Below are 25,640 nucleotides of genomic sequence, written 5' to 3'. Positions count from 1 at the left end.
GATGACCAGAGAACCTAGTACTGACCTTTGGGAACCAATGTTTAAGGTGTGCAAAGAAGATAGAGCTATATGGTTAAAAGATGTGGTCATACTGAGGCCAAGACAGAGTTTAGCAGCAGGGGGTAGAAAAGTAGAGTGGAGCTGAGAAAGGAGAGAAAGAGTGAGGGAAAAAAGGAAAATATTGGTCTAATTTGAAGGGAGACGGTGGGAGGGGACTGTGGGCCAATAGTATTGCTTGGATTATGTTATTATCACTGTGATACAAGATTTGTATCACCCAAAAGACCATACAAATCTCTCCACTTCAAAATAAGCAATTTATTACTCTATAAACTTCTTAGAAATAATTTCCCAAGTACATACAATTTCTTCTCAAAATAATTTTATGGAATGAAGACAAGTGTTCAGCAATCATGGCTTATGTCCCTTCAAGGAAAGATTTTTAAAAATCCCCTGCAGTCTCCCCCTCTCAGTTCTGCATCAGTTCTTGGGTGAAAGGGGTCAAAGAGAGGGGAAGAAGGCAAAATCTTGAGCTGTCCTATCAAGGCAGGAACCACTTCCTTTTTTTTTTTTGGTCCAGAAACTCTCCTTCATCTTCTTACAACCAACTTTTCATAGCTGCCTCCTTTTGCAACCCAGGGCCAGCAAAAGACTCGCCCTGAGTCCCCAGATAAACCTGAGAAGGGTGCCTCGGTGGGGATGTGTCTATGTGGGGCCCTGGAAAGGTTTATGGTTGCTCTGGGTATGGGAAACAGGGTCCAACCTAAGATGCTTAGTCCTATCTTCTTTTCCCTTCCTCACACTGCCCCTCTTTACCCATTACTTCCACATTTGCTTGTCTGGATTAAAACTTGGAAGGGTTGGTAGAAGGGAGGCCTAATGTCACTTTTTCTTGAAATGCTGCAACTCTGACAGATATCTGGGGGCTCTTTCTTCCTCTTTCCTCGCCTTACCTGGCCACAGCCTTCTAGGGACTGGAGAGACTGTGACCCTGGAGCGAGAATGGAGAAGCAGGTTTAGGCGGGTTTCCCAGGGTCTCGAATCCCTCCTTACTAAGTTGTAGGAACACAAGGGAGGGACTGACTCCTTTGAGGTTTCCCTAAAGGCCTCTACTTTTTCAAAAGGCTGCTTTTCTTGGGCTTGCCCTTCATTGTCTTGCCAGAAGTGATGAGGGCCCCAAAGCCCTGTTTGTGGGAGAACGCGTAGGCAGAACGTCGGGAGCTTGCATGTTTCACTTTGGTCCGGATGGGGGGCGGCAGTGGATGTCGCATACAGTGATGAATTCTGTCAATAACCTATAGGCAGAGCATGGGGGACAGGGTTTTTATGCATAGAGGCAAAATAAAAGAGGGTCATGAATTGTATCTGGGTAGATTTCCTGTTCCACTCACCTTGTCCACACTGACAGGCCAGAATAGTGGTTTGAGAAATTGGTACCCAATCACAGGCAACATACAGAGGACCACGCTGAGAACAAGGCTCAGCCACAGTTGTGGCAGCTTCAGAATGTTCCTGGCCACACCTGTAAACAATGAGCCAGGAGTAGAAAGGCTGAACCAGAGCCTAGGGAAACGGGGCTGTCAGCCACAACTTAGATACCTCTCCAGTCCAAAAAAGGAAGTTATTGATTTGGAGACAATTTACTCTCCTGAAAAATAATATGAATGCAAAAGAATTGCAGCGACATCCTTTGTACAGCCAAAGTCACTGTGAATTCATGTGCCTTTGTCTCCCTCTAAAGGCTGGTAGGGCAGGAGAGGTGGGGTATGTTATAGGAATCATAGAGCGTTGGCCTGGACACAAAAATGGGATAGAGGGCTTTGGAGGGGAAAAATGAGTGGCTTGACAAGAGATGGGAGCCGCTACACCTACATGTCTGCTCCCTCTGTATTTTGTCCTCATCAGAGTGGAGATGAGAGATAGGGAAATTACTATGGGAGACAATAAGGCAGTATGCCACAGTGGAAAGGATGTTGGACTGGGAACCAGGAGACCCAGATTTGAGTTATCTAATTTTTAAAAATCTATAGTCTCTAAAATGTTGCTAATAATTCTTGCCCTGCCTACGTCACAGGATACTTGTAAAGATCAAATTAGGTAAGAAATTTGAAAATATCTTAGAAACTCTAATAAGGTAAAATATTTCCCCTAGCTAGGTTTTGAGTACTTTTCGGGCAGAGACCATGTCTTATTCATATCTATATCCACAGAACCTAGTACATAGTAATAGCTGCTCAGTAAACATTTACTAAACAAATATACTTGGTTCACACTCTCCACCCCCCTCCCCGCCAACACACACACATTGGGCACAGCCTTACCTAGGAATTGGAAGACGTTGGGGAACATTAGGCACAAGCCATCACTGTACAGGAAGAATAAGACGCAAAAGTAGAAACCCAGACTACCCCAGATGAAGAAGTGGCTTATCATCGTCCAGTAGGTTGTCTCCAGGGCGATCTGAAAAGTACCCTTTTATGTGCAATACTCCATAACCTGGGACCTATCAGCCACCTCCGTTCTCCAGTTCCATAATGGAGGAGGCTCCCTTTCCACCTACCCTCCCTCAATCCCTCCCTCACTTCCAGACAGACTCTCCACCCAATCCCCTTACCCCCCAACCACTGGCCACACCTGCATTGTGACCACCCAAAGCAAGGAGGTCTGCACTATCAGGGAGAAGGACTGGTAGTCGGAGATTTCCTTCCCATCACTGCGCACTGAGTTGTAAACAGTCCCCATGGGGACAAAGAATAGCACAAAGGAACTATAGATCCCATGCACTAAACACTTTACAAATTCCTTCTTGTTGAAATAGAGGTTGTGCTGGCCTGGCTCATACAGCTCTGGGAAACGCAGGCTCCATGTTTCATTCACATCCTGGAAGCACAAGAGGGTAAGGAGGAAAGCTCAGGGTCTCTCCATAAAAGGTCCCAACTCCATCAGAGTAGAGGCGTCTCCTCTCACTGAGTCTGCTGCCAGGCTGCCTAGGAGCCTCCTCATGGATTACTTGAGAAGTGGAACCAGAGAACAGAGCAGTGACCATAGACCCTTCGTGAAGTCCTACTCTCTAGGCAAGGATCTAAGTAGTGGAAGAAAGCTAGAAGGTCAAGATGGTGGGAAGGACCTTGAGGCAGTTAGGATTGGGGAGTTAACAAAGGGGGAAATTAGGATTAGGGGTTACTGGAAGTGGGGACTGGAGCTTGCGATGGAGGAAGCAGTTGGGATATAAGTCCTCAGTTTTAAGTGTTCCTTTAGTTGAATATTCTTCATGTCAAAAGCCAGTGGGACGAGAGGGGGAAGCCAATGCGGACCAGTTAGTCCCTTGGAGATATCCATTTTCTGTGATGCTACTCCCATTGCCATAGATACTGGTGAACTCAGGTGAGAAGATTCTCTATGTGGATGACATTGGATCATTTTCATCTCCTAACTCTGGGACTTTGGATAACAAAGTTTGGGGCTTATTTTGAGAGATTGTGGATCCCTAGAATTAGACCACTGAAGCTGGATAAGACTGTTGTGCGATACACTTCATCCCTTTTGCTGCTCTGAGGCTGGCAGCTACTCCATGGAGAATTTTCCTTCTGACCCTGATGGAGACCAGGAACCATGATCTCATGGTGTCCTCTTTCAGCTACTTTATTCTTCTTTGGAGGCTCCTTTTCTATTCCATGTGCCCAGGACTGGAGGTTGGGGTAGAGGAGAAAGGATACGAGGTAGGGCACCAGAACCTTCAATGCCCAGGGAATTTCTGACAGGGACAGATAGTATCCCCCATAGGCAGATAGGCTGACTCCCTGTGACTCAAGGCATCATACCCATTCTCCCATGCTTGGCCTTCAGGACTCTCACGTAGGCCTCCCTGCATTGGCTTATCTCATTATCTCTGTATAGGTCTCTTCTTTCTTCAAGCCCCTTGCTTTACCTAGTCCTGCCCCAATAACTCTGTTTCTTTTCACTACTTTTGTACACACTCATTTACTGTACAGTACAATTTCTATGTTTTTCTCTACAACAACAAAATTGACACAGGAAAACTTGGATTTCTAAAACTGATAATTGTTCTCTGTGGAGGAGGGTTCTTTACTTTATCCCATGGTACCTCTCCAGGTGATGAGCTCCCTTCCTTGCTCTACAAATTATTCCATTTACACTTAACTTTGCGGAGCTCAGCTCTTACTGTCCTCCTCACTCTTGGGAATACTCCTCAAGGGCCCAGGGGCTTTAGCCATGACTAAGAAGGTTGCTGCTGGTCTTACCTGGTCAAACAGACTCAAGCCCAGGACAGGGAGGGAGGTGTAGACCAGGTTGTAGAAAGTGATAAACCAGGTATCATAAACTGTCTGGAAGAAAACCAAGGAGATTTCTTAGATTCTTCTTCTCCAAAGTCCCAGCCCTACCTCCCAGGTCCAAGAGAGCTCCCTCCACGCCCTACTTACCAACCACCACACTAATCTACAGCAGGATTTGGATTTTAGAAATCTGACTGAGAAGTCTGACCCCAGTCTCTCCTTGGTTCTACTCTATTTAGAACCCTGGGTCTCAGGCAAGGCCACATCAAGCCTATTTGTTGTCAACCCTACAAGGCTGATTTGGACCAATCCTACCATGACCTGCACTGCCCCTCCTTGCATAGGAAGAGTCCAGAGTAGCTACTAGGGAGTGCTAGCCATACCCCTGCACTCACAAGCATATAAGACTCTGGACTCTTTATTTGCTCTATGGCATTCAGTAACTTCTATAGCACTGGACATTTCTAACATCGACAAGCAGAATAGACCAAAAGACCCTTCCCCAGCTGGGTGCTCCATTTCTTACTAGCCACAAGAGGTCAGCAGCAGCACACACCTCCCACAAACCAGAGTGGCTTTTCTAGATGCTGGGGATATATATACAATACTACTGTCTGCTGACTGGTCTGTTTCCCCTGGAGTTCAAGGCAACAAAAGTGGTAGAGATCTCCCAAGATAATTGTTTCTGAAGTTGTTTCTCTTGGGAATCCTTGAGAGACTTCTGAAAAACTCATAGGAAAAAGGACTCCTCTTAGAACATCAAAATCCAGGTGTCACCTCTCCCTACTACTGTGGGGGAGATTACATATTGAAGTTTGAAATTAATTCCTTAAAACAACAATAGTGTGTGTTTGGGTGTGTGTGTGTCAGGTTGGGGAAGGAGTAGTAAAGGAAAGCGGTGTTTCCAAGTCAGCTACAGGTGAACGCCATAACCAATCTTTCTGGCAAGACTCAGAGGCCCCTTGAGGCCTATCCTGTTCCATAAAGATTACTTGGGATGCTAAAAACCCTCCCAGATCCAGGAATTTCCTCCATTATATATGTTTGGAAACTCTAGGTCTCTATGTCAGGGAAAAGGTAAAAATATCTTATGGGAGAGTTCTGAAGGTAGGAGTCAAGGCCAAGTCAGAGCGAGGCCAGAAAAATTAGGGTTGGAAATCTAAGGTTAAGTGTAGAGTTAGGAGAGGGGATCAGCATGGGTGAGGAGCTTTGTGGATGGATGGCAGCATGTCATACACTGGTCTCTAGAGGAGAAAAGGGTCTGAGCTAGCTGAAGCAGGGGGTGACTAGAGAAGACCCAGTTGACCATAGTGGGAAATGCCACCTGACCTCCTACCTGTGCAGAGAACCCGCTGAAGAAGGCATACCAGAAGTGTACCAGGGTGAAGACAAAGTTTTTGTAAAAGAAGTAGCTGAGAAACTTGCACATGCGATTATAGGACCAGCGGCCATGAACCAAGAGTAGACGCCGAAGATAGTGGAACTGGCAGAAGGCGTAGTCACTGTTGAGCATAGCCTGCATTCCCTCCTGGCCACTGATGCCGATCCCAATGTGGGCAGCTGCAAAGAAACCCCAGAAGCTTCTCAGCTGCAGAGCATGTTTGCTGGGCTCCTAGCCTGGGAAGTGTAAAAGGAAGGCTGAGATCATGTTGTGTAAACCCCTTATTTTACATTTGGAAAATACTGTTAGGCCTAGTTCAAAATGGCACGCACTTAGTGGAGACTTTTCTCCTTAGTGGACTGCCCCACCCCTAAAAGTCAGAAAGCAGCTCCTTCTTTTGCGCTTACTTTTGAAGGGTGCCACTCCAGAGTGCCCAGCGTGGCTAGTACTACAATGCTGTCCTGGATGGTCTTTGCACGTACTATAGCCATCTGGGCTCTTTCCTGCTGTCCACATGCTGAGGTAAAAATTTCTTATTTCTTGAGGACACTTAAATCAATTAAAGATGCAGGATGGATGTCCATCTAACACAATATTTAATTACCTAAGTTTACCTAAGGAGCTAAAATCCAACTGTTGGGAGGAATAAGTGATGGCCTAAGGTGACTTTTTCTAGATAAGGCAAGGATTATACTTGATGGAAGATAAGACTGAAGTTCCTAAAAGTTTTAATTAGTCTGTTGCAGTGTAAGCCAAACTTATTGATATTCTGGGATACACCTATTGTACTGCTTAATGGAATAATTAAAAATTCTAAGGCCCTAAAAACCCAAGAGGTTCTAGAAACTGCAGAAGAGAGCAAGAACACTTCCTAGTATTGAAGCTGAGGCTGGAATATCTACTAGTGTTTCCTGTAAGGGGAGAGAGGTTGGACTAGAGGACCTCTAGACGTTGTCCACATCTCACAGAACCACAAGACGCTGGAGGCAAACAACCTTCAGCTGAAATTAAAACCAGTTTCAGCCATTTGCTCCTACTGGTCTGAAGCATCAGTAAGTCTGATTTTCTCCTTCAGTCAGGGGAGTAAGAGCAAGCTTTTGGGAACAGTGCCTCAGGGAGGAAAAGATCCGGGCCTCACAGCTACTTCCCTGGTTGGGGAGCCCTGTCTTCTGCCTAACAATGCTCACGCCTACAGCCTTCAAAAAAGGCACAGACTGTGACTCTTGCCCGGGGTCCTTTCTGTGGGCTTTGACACTATCTCAGAAAGATGGTGTGGTAGTTGTACAGCCTGTTATTCTGTGAATATATGCATGTGTTCTTGTTGGAGCCGTGTGTATCTGCGTATATATGAATATGAAGTGCATAAGTACATGAATCTGAATGAGTGTGTATGCCTGTGGATATGGGCTGATGTACGCATGTACAAATAAGTGAGAAGGCAGGTGTAGAGGAGGATGAATGAAGTTGCAAAATAGTATACATGTGCAATACATAAGATATGCAGGAGTGAGCCAGCAAGACAGTGCCACCCAGATCAGTTTTGCCCATGGAGGAAGGAAAGGGCAAGCCCACGGCTGGGGGCTACTGCCTTCCACCCATCACGTGCCTTTGATCATGCTGACGTCATTGGCCCCATCCCCGATGGCCAGTGTCACCACCTTCTTGTACCTCTTCACCAGCTCTACCACCTGGGCCTTTTGAAGGGGTGTCATCCGACAGCAGATCACCGCCTTGCACATGCATGCCGTTCGTAGCAGTTCCAACTCCAGGTTCCCTTCTAGAGCATAGGCCTGCATCACCAGGACACAGCCACATTTCAGGTTGCCCCAAAGGACTCTCAGGACAGGACCTTCCTATGCCCTTCCTCCTCTCCATACTCTCCTGTACCACCCAGGTCAGGCATAGCTGCTCCCAAGGTGCTCCATCCCCAAGGAAGGCCAAGCCCCCAAGTCAGTTCTAGGCACGCTCACATCTGACCCAACCTCCAGTGGGAACCTGGTCAGGGTCTCTCACTGGGTCAAATGAGTTGCCTGGGCTATAAGGCCAAGTGACTTATTGGAGAACCTGGTCCTGCTCGCTTCCCCCCTTCGTTTAAGTGACAGGCAACATCAGTAGTGAAGAATCTGGATAAGGAAGGAATATGCCCTTGGCTTCTCTTTCCTCATTATTCCTGCCTAGAGAAGGCTAGGAAAGGTATCTGTCAGGCAAGGGCACCTGAACGGGGAATAAGGTGACTCATGGAATAGGAAAAGGGTCTTGAAATTTCCCTGAAGTGGGTTGGACCTAAGAAAAAGGTTCCTTGGAAGAAAACAGAGTTGTAGTTCTGTGTTGCCCACCAAACTGTAGCCATTGATGACCAAGCCATAGTTGCCATTGGGCACCTCCTCAGGTATTTTGAAGGGCATTTTGGGCTTCATGGTGAGGTAACTGTTTACTGGGTCTGATTCCAGTAGAGACTCAGGTTTCATCTTGGCCCTTGCTGACCTGAAAGCCAAGAGCAGTGGTTAGTGCCTGACCTGAAGACGCAGAGCTCAGGGAGGAAAATGTGTCCTGGAATGAACGTGGGCAAGGTGAACACAGAGCCTCTGCAAAGCATCAGCCAGGACCTCAGACTCGATTGCCTCCTGAGACCTGCCACTGTTGTACAACCCTGACATCCCCACACCACACTTTTCCAGCCTCCACATTCCAACTCCTGGAGCCCTAATGTTTCTTCACAAACCTCTCCAGAATATTTTAGGTTCTTTTTGTTTTCCCCTCCTCCTTTCTCCTCTCTTCGTTCTGGCACAGAATATGGTGGGGGCCATATTGGGTAAAGAGATGGGTGGGAAATCTTGGGTCCAGGGACGGGCTGTGGCAGCTTTCCCATCTGTACCTGAGTTCTTGCCAAATAGTCTCATCGTCCTTGCCTTCCACGATAAATATCTCATCCATTTCATCCTCAAAGATGTTACAGGCATGGGCAATGTTCACAGCAGTCTCTGCAGGGAAGGGGGAACACAAGGTCGCATTTTGGCTTGGACAGGTCTTCACAGTGTACATGGTATACAGTGTCCACAGGGACCAACAGTGGGCTGCAGAGCCCATTTGTCCACATTTGCCATCGATGCAGGCAAAGTGTAACGAGTCAGTGGAGACCATCATCAAAAATCCACAGGAGACTGTCTACCTGGTACAGACTTGCGAGTTACTCATCAATAATTAGGATCATTCTGGCTCAGCCTTCTCTACAAAGCCTACTCCTGTTTCTTAAAGCAATTCCAGTCTGTACCCACTTCTCCAGGCAATCACGATGTACTTCCTTGAACAGCACTGTGCCCATTTCTATGCTAGATTTTATGGGGGACTGAGATATGTTTAGGTTGTAGTCTTTAAACCAAGAAATCTGGAATTTGGAATAAATTCACATTAAGGAAAAAAATGTAAAAAATTGAGTTCTGAACCGTGGCTGCAAGTGCTATCAAACTTCAGAGGAGAGACTGCCATTGTCATAGAAACTTTCTTGAAGGAAGGCCTTGAAGGATAAGTGAGACTTGTTTAGGAGAAGAAAAATAACATTTCAAATGGGAAAACAACTCAAACAGAGGTCCCAGAGGAGGAACTAGTTTGTTTGGGACATGCTGAAGATAATGGTCACGTTAGGATGGAGATAAGGACGTGTAGGTAGCAACAGGTTGTCAAGGTCTTGCCAGGCCAGACTGTGGAGTTCAGCTTTACCATGTGAAATCACTGTACGTACCTGAGCAGAATAACATCATAAAAGTAGTATATTTTAGGATGATTAAACTGATGGTTGTATGTAGACTATACTGAAATTAATGAGAGCAAGAGACAGAGATCAGTTCAGAAGTTTCTGCAGAAGTAAACAGGGACAAAGTCTGAACTAGAGTGGTGGCGTAGTCAAAAGGATTTTCAGAAGAATTGGTGGAACGTGGTGAGAGAATGAATCTTTGGGACAAGACAGAGGGTAACAGTCAAAGACAACTCTCAAGTTTTTAGCTTGTGAGTTCTTGGATAACAGAGGTCATGTCTGATTGATTCATCTCTGTGTCCTCAATGCCTAATACAACATCTGGCATAAAGTATATGCTTAGCAAACTGTATGCCAGACTGGGGGTCCTGTAAGGGTTTACCCTGGGTTATAAAGTATTTGTCAAATAAATGGCTAAGAAAAAAAGAAAATGAAAAAGAAAAAGAAGAAATAGCTAAGGTGGACAGGGAAGAGGATCAGTCAAGCGAGGAGCTCCCCTTTACCTTGCTTATCTCCAGTTAAAGTCCACATTTTAATTTTGGCTTTGTTCAGGGTGATGATTGTCTCAAGTACACCATCCTGCAGCTTGTCTTCTATGGCTGTGGCCCCTAACAGCTTCGAACAGAGATATCGGTGAGTGAGGAAAAGGGAGAGAGTCACAGCATTTAGTGCTACCCAACAACTCAGCTGGCACCTCAGCATCCTCTTTAGGAAGCTGGCTCTGTCCTGATATGAGGACCCCAGTGGTGTAAAACTCTCTCAACAGATGCAGCTTTTCAACCACACACTGAAATCAAATTTAGAAACACAGAAACTTAGGGACCAAAGGGCAAAAGACTTGCACAAGTCGTATATGAAGCTGTGTGCCAGTTCCAAACTGTTTTTCAACATGCTTTCACTTTTCCCTTGCTTCATAGCACAGTTCCTGGCTTTGGTCTCCGGAAGCAGAGGGTCCCAGACAAGGGATCCCATATCCCACTCCAGTTTTTCTTTCACTCCTACAACAGCCTGGATGAACTTCATTTGTTTGTACCTACTGGGGCTCTCTAGGGTTTTCAAGCCCTTCTCCTACGCTAGATTAAAAGCATCTTGGTCCAACACTATGCCTTCTCTCTCTGATAAGCCAACAGTGCAGACCACAGGGATGGGCACCAAGACTGAGTATGAGAAACTGACAGATGGACAAACTACTGACTGATTTCTGCTAGGCCTCTAGAAGGACAGACTAGAAATACTAACCACAGAACTGACGATGGCAGATTTATGACCTTTGGGATCTCTAAATTTTCCCATTCAGTATCAATAATTTCTCTTTTTAGAGCAGAGACAGTCTGTATCAGTCTGGTCAAAAACTTTGGGGTTGGGGCTGGCCCGGTGGCGCAGGGGTTAAGTGTGCACGTTCCACTTCTCGGTGGCCCGGAGATCGCCAGTTCGGATCCCGGGTGCAGACATGGCACTGCTTAGCAAAAGCCATGCTGTGGTAGGCATCCCATGTATAAAGTAGAGGAAGATGGGCACAGATGTTAGCTCAGGGCCAGTCTTCCTCAGCAAAAAGAGGAGGATTGGCAGCAGATGTTAGCTCAGGGCTAATCTTTCACAAAAACAAAAACAAAAAACAAACAAGCAAACAAAAAAAACTTTGGGGTCATCCTTCTCTTTTTCTCATATCCTATAATCTAATCCATCACCAAGCGCTGTTGGCTCTACCTTTCAAAAACAGAATTTGACCATACCTCACCACTTCCACTACGTCTATTTGGCCCAAGGCATCATCATCTCTCACCTGTACTATTGCAGCTACCTTCTAATTGGTCTCCCTGGGTCTGCACTGAGTCCCCTACAGTATAATCTCAACATGGCAGCCAGAGAGGTCATTTAAAAGCTATCATATCACTTCTCTGGTTTTTCATATCTCATTACAAGTCCTTGTCCCAGCCCATCAGGCCCCTCCACTACTTCTCTGCCTCATGTCTTTTTATTCTCACCTCCTCACTTACACTGTACCAGCCACACTACCTGCCTTGCTGTTCAACTAACAAGTTAGGCCTGCTCCTGTTTTGGGCCTTTCCTCTTGCCATTCCTTCTGCCTGGAAAGCTAATCCCTGAGAGATCTGCTTGGCTTGCCACCTCCTCCAGGTCTCTGCTCAGGTGTCCCCTTCACAGTGAAGATTAAGCCCCTGTGTAAAACAGAAACGATGCTCTGCCCTGTCCACAACATACACACATACGCTGATGCTCCTTAGCTCTCTTCTTGGCTTTATTTTCTCTCATAGCACTTTTCACCATCTAACATACTATACATGCTACTTTTTATCTGTTTTGTGTACTGTTACATGCTCAGGCACTGAAGAACTATGTTGAATGAACGAGTGAATATTTTGTCTTGATTATTTCATCAATTATTTCTGAATTATCTAATCTGTGCATTATTCAGATCCTGATCTCTCCCAGATTACTTAGCTTCTGTGAGCAGCTTTGGGCTAAGAAACACTACCAGAAAGATGAAATTTACAACCAGTATATTTTTTCATTATCTGTGGATTTCAAAGATCCAGGATATCCTGAATCAGCTTGGATTCCAGTATCCAGAGGGAGCCTGAACCTATTAATTTGCTGGAGGCCACTCTCGGAGCCCTTGCTCAGTCTGCTGACCTGCGGTCACCCCTGATGCCGCCCCCAATCTGTCCCTGGCTTTCTCACACTAACCATCAAGTCTTTTTCAATCTCTTCAGAGACATTTGATATTTTATTTTCACGATCCTCCAAAGACAGGCAGGCTTCACTGTGCTTCTTGCTCCAGGCCTGGAAGAACGCATTGTCCAGTTCTCGGTAGGCCACCATGAGGGTACGAAGACCTTCGATGGCAAAATCCTGGAAGACATGTGTGTGTGCACTGAGTAGGCTTGGGCTGACCTCACAGGCCCTGTCTGCCTGCAAAATAGGGTTCAATGGTTAGTATGATGGGGCTTGTACCTAGCCTCACCAGAAAGTAACTCTTAAGCTTTCTCAAAATGCCCTAAGGATGGGGCCAGTGTAGCTGGGGGTAAAGTTGGAGAATACTTCTTTGAAATAGAAGGTTCTAGCTTCTACCTGTAGTTAGGTAATTTGCTATGTGACCCCGGGAAAAATCAAACCTTCTAGATTTCTTTCTTATCAAATTGGGATAATAATTCACCTCCTACAGATGATGCCTATAATATGAGGATGAATGGAGTAATAAAGTAAAAAGGAGGAGTTGTTATAAAAAATGATCAAGGGGCTGGCTCAGTGGTGTAGTGGTTAAGTGTGCATGTTTTGCTTCGGTGGTCCAGGGTTCACAGGTTCACACCCCGGGTGTGGACCTATATACTGCTCATCAAGCCATGCTGTGGTAGTGTCCCACATACAAATTAGAGGAAGATTGGCATAGACGTTAGCTCAGGGATAATTTTCCTCAGCAAAAAGAGGAAGATTGGCAACAGATATTGGCCCAGGGCCAACCTTCCTCAACAACAACAAATCAAAAGTGTTACTATTTTTTACAAGCATACATTCATTTTATTTTCCTCTCTCCCTGTTCCGTCATCAAGTATCCAATGGGCATCTCAAATAGCACATGTATGTGTGTATTCATCTATAGCTGGTAGGCTCAGTTGATTAACCATGGCCTGCAGTGTTAATGAGGCCACTGCTGAAATGCTCACTGGATGTTAGCATCTTTTGCTCATTGGCCATCGATATATCCTAACTAACCACAGCTAGGTCCCTTGCAGAAGTATACTCCAGGTCATAAGGAGAGCTGATGAGAGTGTCAGTGGCTTAGGGCAGAACTCATATCCAACTGAGGGTGGGTTTGAAGCACATTTTGTGCATTGAGAATTGCACATGAATAACAATTCTACATGATCACTGCTAAAGTGAGCTTCAAAATAATTCACTTTGGCATTATAAGAGCAAAAAGAAACAGAATTTGTCATCTTGATATTTTGCTCTTAGTTCCCTATGGAACTCCTGAGCGTTTGATGTTAGCTGTCACGTGAAATTAACATAAGGCAACATGTATAGGGAATGCCATCTCTTAAACCCCCATACTGCTGGCAGGCAAAGCTATGAAAAAGAAGGCTGAGAGACAATCTCAGAGACTTCTTAATAAGGAAGAAATATGACAGAAACTGATTTTGCACAGGATACTGATAAAGGGACTTGATAAGTTTAACCACACACTGACAGATTCTTCATCCATTCAGCAAATAATATAGCAGCCTGTGTTAACATTATTTCTTATTCCTTACTTGTGTGTTTTTCTCTTCTCTTGTGGCAGGCAGACTAGGGCTTGGGGGGAAATCCTGATGGCGAATTGTTTTTGTACGACCTGTTTGCTGAGCCCTGTCTTGGAGGGCCTGGAGCTGTGCTTCTGCATGAGTGGGTTCACAGGTTTGTCATTAGTGATTAACACATTGTAGTGGAGTCAGGTTCCACTGTGAGTCTCTGTTAAGGTTGGTAGGAGAAAGCAGGCCAAAAGATCTAAAATAGTTTTAGGACCTCCTTTGAAGCTAGTCTGTGGAAATGTTCTCTGACACCCTAATTCATGTGTCTTGGAAGGTTAAAAGATAAGAGAAGTTTTCAGACTAGCCCATAAAAAACACTGTGGCCTCTGGGAACCAGTATAAGACATAAGAGCCATCCTGTATGGGACACTTCACTGACTTGTTTTAAAACTTGAGATATAATGTGCATGCCATAAAATTCACCCTTTTAAAGTGTACAATTCAGTGGTTTTTAAAAAAATTATATTCATAAACCATCACATAAACCAGCCAGCAACCATCACTACTACATAATTCCAGAACATTTTCATCACCCCAAAAGAAACCTGTACCCATTAGCAGTCAGTCCCATTTCCTTTTCCCCTAGGACCCCAGCGACCACTAATCTACTTTCTGTTTCTACAGATTTGCCTATTCTCGACATTTCATATAAATGAAATCATATAATATGCGGTCTTTTGTGACTGGCTTCTTTCACTTAGCATAATGTTTTCAAGGTTCATCCATGTCACGGCATGTGCCTGTACTTCATTCCTTTTCATGGCTGAATAATACTGCATTGTGTGGATATACTACCTTTTATTTATCCATTTATCAGTTAGTTGATGATATTTGAGTTGTTTCCACTTCTTGGCTATTATAAATAATGCTCTATGAACATTCAGGTACAAGTTTTTGTGTTCACATGTGTTTTCATTTCTCTTGGGAATAAACTTAGGAGGGGAATTGCTGGGTCATATGACAACTTTGTGTTTAACTTTTTCAGGAACTGCCAAACTGTTTTCCAAAATGACTGCATCATTTTACATCCCCATCAGCAATGGATGAAGGTTACAATTTCTCTATATCCTTGCTGATGCTTTTTATCGTCTAGTCATCTTTTTGATTTTAGTTATCCTAGTGGTGTGAAGTAATATCTTGAGGTTTTGATTTGCATTTCCCTGATGGCTAATGACACTGAACATCTTTTCATGTGCTTATTGGCCATTTGTTCTCTGACTTCTGGCTATGTGTTAATGTAGGGTTAAGCCAAAATGGCCTAATAAAATAGCGTTTTCTCCAATCTATTTCTTCTTTAAAATATTTTTCTGATCTGCCCCTTCCCCATCTCATCTCCTGTCCTATTCCCCCAAACCCTTTATATATCCAGGTTTAAGAAGAGAAACCCCAGAGGGTGTGGATGTGGTTTTCCTTTCTAGTACCAGCAGACCGGAGCCACTCTCTCTTTCTGGTACATCTCAAATCCTAGGGGGTGAAACTAGGGTAAGAGAAGGTAGGGGGAGATAGCCTTGGGGATTCTAATCTTGTGGATAATAGAGGAGGGTATCAAACAGTCCCCTCAACAGCCCAGGTCTGGCACTCTCTGCTCCAGGCCATAAAAGCAGTCTGTTCCTATCATGGTGAGTGGGGTGGGGTCTCCTGTGTCAGCAGGCCCTATTCTGAAGCAAATTCTAGGTCTGACCATGGGACCTCCTGAGCCAGGAATCATAGAGAGAACTATTCTGATTGTGGTAAGTGCTCTCATAGACACAATCCTTGTCATGCCCCTGGGATCCTGTGCCGTCCAACTCCTTGACATAGAAGTTGGAAATGTGGTCAGTAAGAATCCCACAGAATGAGGTAGTTTTTATTGTTCTATCAATGAAAGAGACACAGACACCAATATATAGCCATACAAAAACACACCGACACAGGGACACATATGTAGACACATATCCAGATACACAGAACCGCCCACAGCTTCCCCCCCCCGCAACCCAAACACTTACATCTAAATGTTCCATGGTCACATCTCCGAGGGATCTACAGGATGGATGAAGCAGCTGACAAACGATGGTGTCTGCACCCTTGCAGAACAACATTACCCGATCTTCAGGTGTCCTCACTAAGGATAAGCAAATTAAGCAAAGTAGCTACAGAGGCCCATTGTTACAAGAACTTGTCTAGGCAACTGAGAGATGTCAGGAAGCTGTTCCCATGACATTTGTTCCTGATATGTTTGGGGGCTAAGCACTCAAAGAGTGGTCACACAGGATAAGTGATACAGTAAGGGCTGGTAAGAGTGAGAGAGGACCTCATGGAACCAGTTCTTCCATGGGTTCAATATCACCTGTGGAAGACTCTGACGCAGAATCACATTTAGCTTCTCAAGTCCAAGTTCCAGACCAAGGCCTACACCTAGTAAGGACCAAGGATGAAGAATGACCTTCCTCTTCAGTCAGAGGCCCAAAGTAATTGAGAGCAAGATAGTATGAATTTTCCCTATATTGTCTGCCCCTATCTTTTACTCCAAGTTCAGGCTTTACATATTTATTCTCTGTTCTTATCTTGGCTTTGAGGATTCTAACAAGCTACTACCCAGGAATACTGAAGAAGGGCCCTAGCATAAGGTAGCAAGCCCCAATATGTGTAAAAGAGAAAATATAAAGGATATGTGAGAGAGAAAGTGGGAATGGCTGTGTGCTTGTCTTGGAGGCATAGTACCTGTGAGAAGGCATGTGGGTAGGAGACAACATTTGTGTGTAGATGAAGAAAAAGTCAACATGTAAACATGTATGAAAGACAAATAACAGAAGAAGACCGACTAGAAGGGGCACTCACCAATAACAGACATCCTCTTGCGCACATTGTCGAAGTCCAAGATAGCCAGCAGTTGGTAGACTTTGGTTTCCCCCATCTCGACTACCGTGATTGTCTCAGATGTGCGAGAACGGAATGCAAAGCCAAAGTTCCTGGCAGCAGTGACCAGGGCACCTTCATCTGGGGACTGAGCCTGGTACACCAGCTCACCTGGTAGGAGAGAAGAGGGCAGCCAGAGGCCACAGAGATGTGCAGCTGAAGTCCACCCAGAAGTCACACTGTCTTCCAAGTGGCTTACATAAAAATGGAGCCCAGGAGGGGACGTCTTTCTTCAAAGCTTCCTCACGAGCCTGGCCCTAAAAGGCCAGGTTACATAGATCAGGTCAGTTTTTTTTTCCCCAATATCTTCAACTCATTTCACAGACCCGAGTTAGTATACAGGGGTACATGGTACACGCATGTATACAAACGAACAAAACATAGGCAGTTACTTTCCAACTTTAGTGGGTAAAGATGGCTCAGGGGGCTTGAAATGCAGGTTCCTGGGCACTACTCAAACTTACGGAATCCAGAATCACAAAACCTGGGAGGAGGGCCTAGGAAATCGAATTTGTAACAACTCTCCAGGGTGAGTCTCATGCAGGTGGTCTTGCATAAAGTGCTCCTGCATAAGACTGGCCACACTTTGCTAAACACTGCTGCCAGAAAGCAAGATGGATTGTTTAGTTAACAATGAAAAAATACATATGCGTGAGTATTGTCACCTTTGAAACTCTCACTCTGGGAAGCTAAATGACTCCCTCTATTGAATCAGTCTTTCAATGTGATATTACTCAAGACATTTCTGGAACTCCTCTTTTTAGAACATCACCACTACCTGAGGTATATTTTGGATTATTTCTCCTCTGAAGGTCAATTTGCTTTTGAAGAAGGGTGACGCATCATCAGAGTCTTATACTTGTGAATAACGTAGGTGGGGGAGTATAATTTTAGGTCAGATATAAGGTGTATCTATGGGACAATAAGACTATTTTCTTATGTGTTTCCTACCTTGTCACTCAAGGCAGTAAACAAAGAAAAGTCCAAATATGCTTCAAGTAATGGCAACTTGTTGGAATGTCAGGCCCAGAGAGGCCTGTGGCGGGGTGGGAGCCCTTGGGACCAGGAGACATGAGATTTGGGGTCTTATCTCACCTCTGCCCTTCTTAAAGGATTTTAGGCCAGTCATTTAAGCTCTTTTACCTTCAGTTTCCTTCTATATAAAACTGGCATCATTTTTCTTGTTCTGTTTACCTCAGAGGGCTGTTGTGAAGATTGTAGGAGATAATATAAATGAAAGAAATTTGTAAAACTGTAAAGTAATACACAAATATAAGGTGTTACTAATGGTAGTATTACTTTAAGAGTACAGTGACTTTAAAGGATGTGATTTCTTTGGTTGCCTAAATTGTTTGTTAAGAAAAAAGAGTCTTCTTAATTTATAATCAGTCATTTCTCATTCATTGTTTCTAAAAACGGTCTGGATAAATTCATGGACGACACAGTCATATTTGATTACTAAAGAAACTAGGATATATGGAGATACCTTTGTGGACAGATCTTTGGGATCCCTCTCCCTGGTCTAACACGTGAATCTAACAAGAAAAGTGCATGGATTTTAAGTCAGTAGAATAAAATCCACGCTGCCCTATGAAGCGGCCATGCAGGCCACCTTCAGCCATGTCAAAATGACATTGAACCCCACACCTCATGACTGGAGACGCCAGCTGGACAGATCCACAACAGGAAGGGATAAAGGGGTACCTTGCTCTCACATTTCACAGGTGCATTTCTTAGAGATTGAATGAATAACTAGTGACCCTGGTCCTTGCCTCCCTCCACCTTGCCTCCCTCCACACATAAAGTCAGCATCTCTGAACTTGTTTGATGGATAATGAAGGAATTCTTCTTCTTTTTCTTTTTTTTTTTGAGGAAGATTATCCCTGAGCTAACTGCTGCCAATCCTCCTCTTTTCACTGAGGAAGACTGGCCCTGAGCTAACATGCATGCCCATCTTCCTCTAGTTTATATGTGGGACGCCTACCATAGCATGGCTTGTCAAGCGGTGCCATGTCTGCACCCGGGATCCGAACTGGCAAACCCCAGGCCTCCGAAGCAGAATGTGTGCACCAGGGGCCCCGGAATTCTTCTTTACGTTACCTTCAATGTATAATCCAGGGAAAAGCTCAGATGTACTCTACCCCTTTTTAAAAAAATCTAGTTGTAGGGTCAGACCGATGGCACAGCGGTTATGTTCGCACGTTCTGCTTTGGCGGCCCGGGCGGCCCATGTATAAAGTAGAGGAAGATGGGCACGATGTTAGCTCTAGTTGTAAGCTTTTTCTTTTCCTCTTCCCTGCATGTACACCAGTCTGTGAGAGATCCAAGCTGCACTTAAACTCCACCCCCCGGAGCCGTTCCAGGAGAGCGCTCTGCTGAAATGTGTTCTCAGGGTTCAAACTCCTCATGCTGATTACTGAATAACCTCCTTCACTAGCATCACCCAGACTCTTTATTTCAGTCAACACCTTTAAATTGTGAAACAAAAAGATGATTCAACTCATCATTCAAGAAGTCTTGTCAGAGATAATAGGGCTGATCTTGGGGACAATTCAGATGAATTCTGTGACAGAACATCACAGAGTCTCAAAAGCAAAAGCTCCCTAGACAGCATCAAGTTTGACCCCTAGCCAATTAGTGACTCTCCTTTAAGACCAACAGGTTGTTTTCTTCTTGAATAGTTTCAGTGACTAAGGAGCTCACTACTTATTTTGATTATCCATTCCATTGCTGGACAACGCTCCCTATTAGAAAGTTCTTTCTTAGATTAAGGCACTACAAATTACACCAAACCACCCCCACCTCCAAGCAGCCCAGACTCTATGAGATAGGCTCAGTCCACAAGGCCTCAGGCCCCTCCTCACCTTCCACTTTCTCTTCTGACATCACAGTATGACACAATGAGAGCGAGAGGAAAAACAAGTGCACCCGGCCATCTCCCCTTTTCACTGCTTCCACCAAAGTCTTGTCATAAAATGAAAACTTAGGATCAGCCAGTTTGTTGTAGGAAAAGTCGACCTTTTCTGTTTTCTGGAATACATAAGCCAGCACAAACTTCTCAGCAGCAGCTTAACACATTATAGAAGGTCAATTTGGGGGCAATTTCTGGAATGTGATGAGAACTCATAGGAGGATAGGAAGAGAAAAGCAAGATAAATGGAGGAGACCGTGTGGTGGTTTCTAAGGCCTTTGTAGCTCTGACCTGGACCATCCATTCACTCGGGCTGGAAAAGACCATCCCACAGGAGACAAGCTCAGCACTGCTGGGTAGACCCTTCTTGCCCCCTTTCTACCCCAGCTATCCTGAATGATCAGTGGTCATCTTCTGGCTCTACTCTTCCAAGTCCCAAATCCGTGATAATCAAACCTAAGGATTTGAGGGGATAACTGTTCCCTCTAGTAAATAGCATCTGGAAAAGCCCTGTCTCTGCCTGTCCTCTGCCTGATTGGGGAGCTGGGAAGGGAACTGAGTCCTAGGTCCAGTGGTATCACTGTGTTGCACTATTCCTATTTAACCCCACAAGAGGGCTAGAGAGGAATATTCCAAGATCGAGGCAAGGCTGTAGAATAAAGCTTCAGTCCATGTTGTTCACAGACGTAAATTTGAGCCATTTTACTTGACCTGTCAGCATACCTGATTCCTTCTTGCCTCTAACCCTCATAGTCACTGACCTTGCCTCAATATTTGGACCTAATATTCACTACCATTTTCCCAGCTATGAGCTCGGCTCCTTTACATATTGACTCTCATTCTTCATTTCAGCTAGGCTGCTGGTAGCTACCTTGAGTAAACATTTTTTATGGCTCGGTTTGGCCCTGAGACTCTCTCATCCCCACTCTGGAGTCAACGTCATTAACGGATTTCCCTAGCCCATACCAGAACTCTCAAGGATATTTTTCCAGCTCTTTGTAGTTGTGGTGCTACCTGGACTGGGCCCCAATATGTCAAGTACAGACACTTGAGTGCTTGGTGCTATGTTGGAGAAAGGGAAGTTTGTAGTGAGCTACAGTGGCTCTTTCCTACATCCCATCTAGAGGGAGTTTTGTCATGGTAGTGAGGAAGTATGGTTAGGGCCAGAGCCAAGCCCAAGACCTGGCAACCACAGAGCTGTGAGCTCTGGGAAGTTTGTGGGTTCAGTAATTTAAGATAACTCATTAATTAGATAGCATGCCCTGATTAATTAGATAGCAGGCTTTTCTAAAATTGGGCCCTTGCACTGTCACATTCTTTGAAACTGGAAGCTGGTGAGTGGTGAGAGATAAGTTGGAGAGGTAGATATGAAGCAGATCCTACATTACCATCTTTTTTTTTTTTTTGCTGAGGAAGATTCACCCTGAGCTAACATCTGTTGCCAATCTTCCTCTACTTTGTATGTGAGCTGCCATCAGAGCATGGCCACTGATAGATAAGTAGTGTAGGTCCGTGCCTGGGAACCGAACCTGGGCCACCAAAGTAGAATGCGTCAAACTTAACCACTAGGCCACCAGGGCTAGCCCTACATTACCATCTTACATGCAACAGGAAGTCATAGCAACTTTCTGCTGGAAGTGACAGAATCAAATTTGTGTCAGAGAAAGTCCTCTGGTAGCAGCATGGAGAATATACTGGAAACTAGCAAGATGAGAAGCAAGGAGACCAGTTAGGAGGCCATTCCGTAAACCACAAGAGAAATGAAGTAGTGACAATAAATATTAAATTAAGGGGATGGTTTGAAAACGCAGGGAGCTAGAATTGATATGACATGGCTATGAGGAGTGAAATAGGGAAAGAGTCAAGAGTGATTTTATGTTTCCTAATTGGCCCTAGACAGATGTTACGACTGTTCATTGACATAGGATACCCAGCAGGAGCAGGGTTTTTTATTTTATTTATTTATTTATTTTTTTCCTTTTTCTCCCCAAAGCCCCACGGTACATAGTTGTGTACTTTTAGTTGTGGGTCCTTCCAGTTGTGGCATGTGGGGTGCTGCCTCAACGTGGCCTGATGAGCGGTGCCATGTCCTCCCAGGATTTGAACTGGCAAAACCCTGGGCCACCGAAGCGGAGTGCGTGAACTTAACCACTCGGCCACGGGGCTGGCCCCAGGAGGAGGTTTTCGATAGACTGAATTGGAGACACCTGAAGGATATACAAGTGGTAATGAAAGCAAGCATATATAGTTTTGAAGCTCAGATAAGAGATCTGAGCTAGTTTCTAATCTCTCTTTCCAGACAAGTAATGTTTGAGAACATTCGACCTGGCTGGGTACAGGACTGAGGCAGAGCTGGCTTGGAGCTGCAGTACAGCACGGTCTGAGAGGCAGCATTCATGGATAACTCTGAAATTGAAAGCCAAACAACCAGTTAAACAAGGTTGAAAGGCAAATCCAGGTACTAGACAAAAGGATGGAAACTGGGGATATCAGATGTGAAGAAGTGGATTCAGAATGGAGGATAAAGGTGGCAAGTGAGGAAACTCTGAGATCCTGTGAGATAGCCATAGACGGTTTTTTAGGATATCTTCAGCTTCGGCCATATGTTGCGGGGAGCTATCAAGGGTTCCTTGGACACGCGGATTTGGAGACCACCAATAAGTAGGTGGTAGTTAAAGCCATGTAAATACACGAGATTATCCAGGAGACTATACAGATGGAGAAGAGGTACAATAATAGAGCTTGGAGAACCTATAGCCAAAGAGATGAAAAAAAGCAATCAGACAGGAAGAAAAAACAAGAAGAGAGTTATTTAACAGAAGCCAACAGACAAGAGAGTTTTAAGAAAAAGTGGAGTTTAATTGTTTTAAGTGTAAAATCTGAAGAGAAACTGGGTAACAACTTTTTGACCTAACAACAAGGTAGTCATTAGTGACCTTGGCTATGAGAGATTGAGGGGCACGACAGGACAGAGTCTGACTCACCGAGTGGGCTGAAGCATGAAGGGATGGTGAGGAGTGAGGGGCTGCTCTAAGTGCCTGTTTACTTACATGGCTCCTCCTCTAGTCTGCCAGCTCTTTGAAGGCAGGGAACAAGTCTCTTTTGTTTTCCTTGAATCTTTAGCACTTACTTAGAGTCTGACATCTGGTTGATACTCAATAAATATTTTAGACTGACTGGTGGAGACAGATAATGGCTAGAAGGTAATGCAGGATGAAGGAAAGTTTCCAAATGCTTTTAAAAAATATGAATAAAAATAAAATACAAAAATTTAGCAGCAGTTAACCCTGGCTAAGGGTTATTTTAACCCATTTCTTTTAAATTAATACTCTATTTTTTAGAGCAGTCTTAGGTTTGCAGAAAAATTGAGCAGAAACTACAGAGAATTCCTGTATACTCCCTCTCTCCTTTCCACTCCCGTTTCCCCTATTAACATCCTACATTAGTGGGGTACATTTATTATAATCAATGAACCAACACTGCTACATTATTATTAACTAAAGTCCATCGTTGACATTAGGGTTCACTCTGTGTTGTACGGTTCTATGAGTTTTGACAATTGTATAATGTAATGAATCCACCATGACAGTATCACACAGCATAGATTCACTGCCCTAAAAATATCCTATGAGCCACTGCTTCATCCTTCTTTCCACCCCTCCCCAAACCCCTGGCAAACACTAACCTTTTTCCGTCATCATAGTTTTGCCTTTTCCAGAATGCCATAGTTGGAATCATACAGAATGAAGCCTTTTCAGTTTGGCTTCTTTCACTTTGCAATATGCACTGAAAGTTCTTCCTTTTTGTGTGTGTATGGCTTGATAGCTCATTTCATTTTATTGCTGAATATTATTCCATTGTATGAATATATTAAGTCTTTTTTAAAGAAAGGGAAGACTTGAGATGAGGGGAAAGAATCATATAAGCAGATTAAGTTTCAGATATTAAGAAGAGAGAATAGAGATTGACTGAGGTTCCTGAAGAAGTAGGAAGGGATAGAATCTACAACATATAAGAGATTGGTACTGAAAGAAGAAGTGATACCTTTTTTGAGACCAAAGAAAAGGAGGTAAAGGTGGGTTCTGATCTATGTATAGAAAAGGATATTTAGCTGAGAGTTTGGGTTTTTCTCAGTAAAGTAGAAGGCGACATCATCTGTCGCACATTGGGGAGAGGGGTATGTGGTAGAAGGCCTGAGAGTGGTGAATTTTGGAATAGCTAATATGAAGAATTAAGTATGAAGCTGATCACAAGTAGGTAAGAAATTATCCAAGGGGCACTGGAAGCCCAGAAGAGGTTGGAGTCGCTGAATTTTTAATGCTTTTGTGATCTCCAAAAAGTGCTTAGCACTCTGAGATTAGAAATAGAGAAGGATAGATGGTTTGGTTAATACAAGGTTAAGATTTGTTAGATGAGCAGAGAAAAAAGAAGATTAGTAAAGCACTGAGGATGTTTATGATCTTGGGTACAGATGGGGGCAAGATAGGAAAGGAAGTAAAGTCATAAGGGATTGAGAGATGGGAGAAAAAGGAGAGCTGAGGGTTTGCAAACCTTCCTAGGAAAGCAGGCATACTGTGAGTCAAGTACCTAGAGAGATGGAGGAATAAGGTTTGTGATAAGAGATCATGACAAAGGAGTTTACAATTTCATAGTAGTACAATTCTGAATGGTGACATGGCAATGGGTGATATAGATTTTTTGAGTCCAAGAGGTCACATATTCTTTCAGCATTTGAAAGCAACTATGGTGATAGATCATCCATAAAGAAGCAAATACTACCCAAGATGCTTGCAGGGATTGGGTACAGAGAGAAAATGAGCTAAGTTTCAAAGTCCTCAATGAATGAGGTGGAGAAGACAAAAGATTCATAGACGTCAATGACAAGAAGAGTTAAAGAGAAGTATAGCCAGAAGTCATGAGCATCACAAGAAGAAAGATTATACAAGGGAGAAAAAGCAATGGTTTAAAAGTGGCAAAGGATAACGAGGACAATAACTTTGGGCTTTTGGTATGTGGAGTATGAGAGAGAGAGGAAAAGGGATGTTCTCAGGGAAAGTCATGTTTCAATCAAGGCAGGGAGAAGAATATTTATGAAGAGATGAGGCTATAGGTAAATTTGTTTATAAGAGACAAAGAGATAGACATCAGCATCATGGTGGAGTGAGCTCTTTGCTTGGACTCTCACCTCTAATATACAACCAAAAGGACATTCATACACCAACAGAGGACATATACACATCACAAAAGAAGTCTGAGAGACCCATGCAGCCATACGCCTGAAGCTGGTGGTGGGGCTGGATCCCCTGGAGGAAGTGGAAGCTGATCCGCAGGAGCTCCATGGAGAGAGATGGGCCACAGCAGGAGGAAATGCACAGGTGAAAAGGGCAGCTGTCCCCGCCCAGTACCCCAGCCCCAGAATCGTCCAGAGCATGGTGTGGTGAGCATGGTAGTGGTGGCAGGGAAAGTGCGCAGGTGAAGAAAGGTGCCCCATCCCCACTTGGTATCCCAGCCCCAGAATGTTCCAGAGCACAGTGAGGAGAGCGTGGTAGTGGCGGTGGGAAAAGTGTGTAGTGGCGGCGGGAAAAGTGTGCAGTGGAAGGATGTGCCCTGTCCCTGCCCCGCACTCCACCCACAGGATCGCCCGGAGCAAGGAGCAGAGAGCTTGGCGGTGGCTGGAAAAGTGCAGAGCCCCAGAATTGTCCAGAGTATGGCACAGAGAGTGTGGCAGTGAAGGAGGGGAAAGTGCGCAGTTGAGTAGAAGTGCCCCGCCCCTGCCCGGCACTCCAGCTCCATTATCACCCGGGGCATGGAGCAGTGAGCTGCTGGGGAAAAGGAATGTACACAGTCCTGCAGTCACCCCGAGCTCCACACAGAGAGACAAGCAGGGGCTGGGGGAAGTGCCAGTGAAAGAGAGTACCCTTCCCCTGGCCCAGATCTGCCATCAATCAGTTGCTCAGAGAGAAAAACAGTCAATGGCTGGAGCTGGGGAGCCCCTGCTCAGGCCAGGCCCAGAATACACAGTGCCTGATCCCCACCAAGTGGCAGTACGTGGCAGCTGTGACCAGATAAGAGCACCATGAGGAAGCAAAAATCCACTC

The 25,640-nt window shown here is 44.6% G+C and overlaps 1 protein-coding gene across 39 annotated transcripts in view; it reads right to left on the bottom strand.

The window, feature by feature from the left end:
- Positions 1 to 298: 298 nt before the first annotated feature.
- LOC100068071 (phospholipid-transporting ATPase FetA) overlaps positions 299 to 25,640 on the bottom strand; it is a 129,300-nt gene continuing 103,958 nt past the window's right edge. For 17 of the 39 annotated variants that reach the window (XM_070250637.1, XM_070250619.1, XM_070250638.1 and 14 more), the window contains 14 exons: positions 19,496 to 19,661; positions 16,555 to 16,743; positions 15,723 to 15,838; positions 12,134 to 12,358; positions 9,931 to 10,042; positions 8,552 to 8,657; positions 8,013 to 8,160; positions 7,283 to 7,466; positions 5,632 to 5,855; positions 4,263 to 4,346; positions 2,635 to 2,880; positions 2,322 to 2,460; positions 1,392 to 1,522; positions 299 to 1,295 (listed from right to left, as the gene is read on the bottom strand). In XM_070250637.1, coding sequence (XP_070106738.1) covers positions 1,110 to 1,295; positions 1,392 to 1,522; positions 2,322 to 2,460; positions 2,635 to 2,880; positions 4,263 to 4,346; positions 5,632 to 5,855; positions 7,283 to 7,466; positions 8,013 to 8,160; positions 8,552 to 8,657; positions 9,931 to 10,042; positions 12,134 to 12,358; positions 15,723 to 15,838; positions 16,555 to 16,743; positions 19,496 to 19,661 — 2,256 coding nt within the window. In that variant the 3' untranslated portion in view covers positions 299 to 1,109. The remainder of the gene's footprint in view (positions 1,296 to 1,391; positions 1,523 to 2,321; positions 2,461 to 2,634; positions 2,881 to 4,262; positions 4,347 to 5,631; positions 5,856 to 7,282; positions 7,467 to 8,012; positions 8,161 to 8,551; positions 8,658 to 9,930; positions 10,043 to 12,133; positions 12,359 to 15,722; positions 15,839 to 16,554; positions 16,744 to 19,495; positions 19,662 to 25,640) is intronic. The other 22 variants (XM_070250640.1, XM_070250623.1, XM_070250635.1 and 19 more) reach the window with 4 other exon arrangements.

This window comes from Equus caballus, chromosome 25, assembly GCF_041296265.1.
Source record: "Equus caballus isolate H_3958 breed thoroughbred chromosome 25, TB-T2T, whole genome shotgun sequence".
NCBI lineage: Eukaryota > Metazoa > Chordata > Mammalia > Perissodactyla > Equidae > Equus > Equus caballus.
This window is presented reverse-complemented; position numbering and strand designations above follow the sequence as displayed.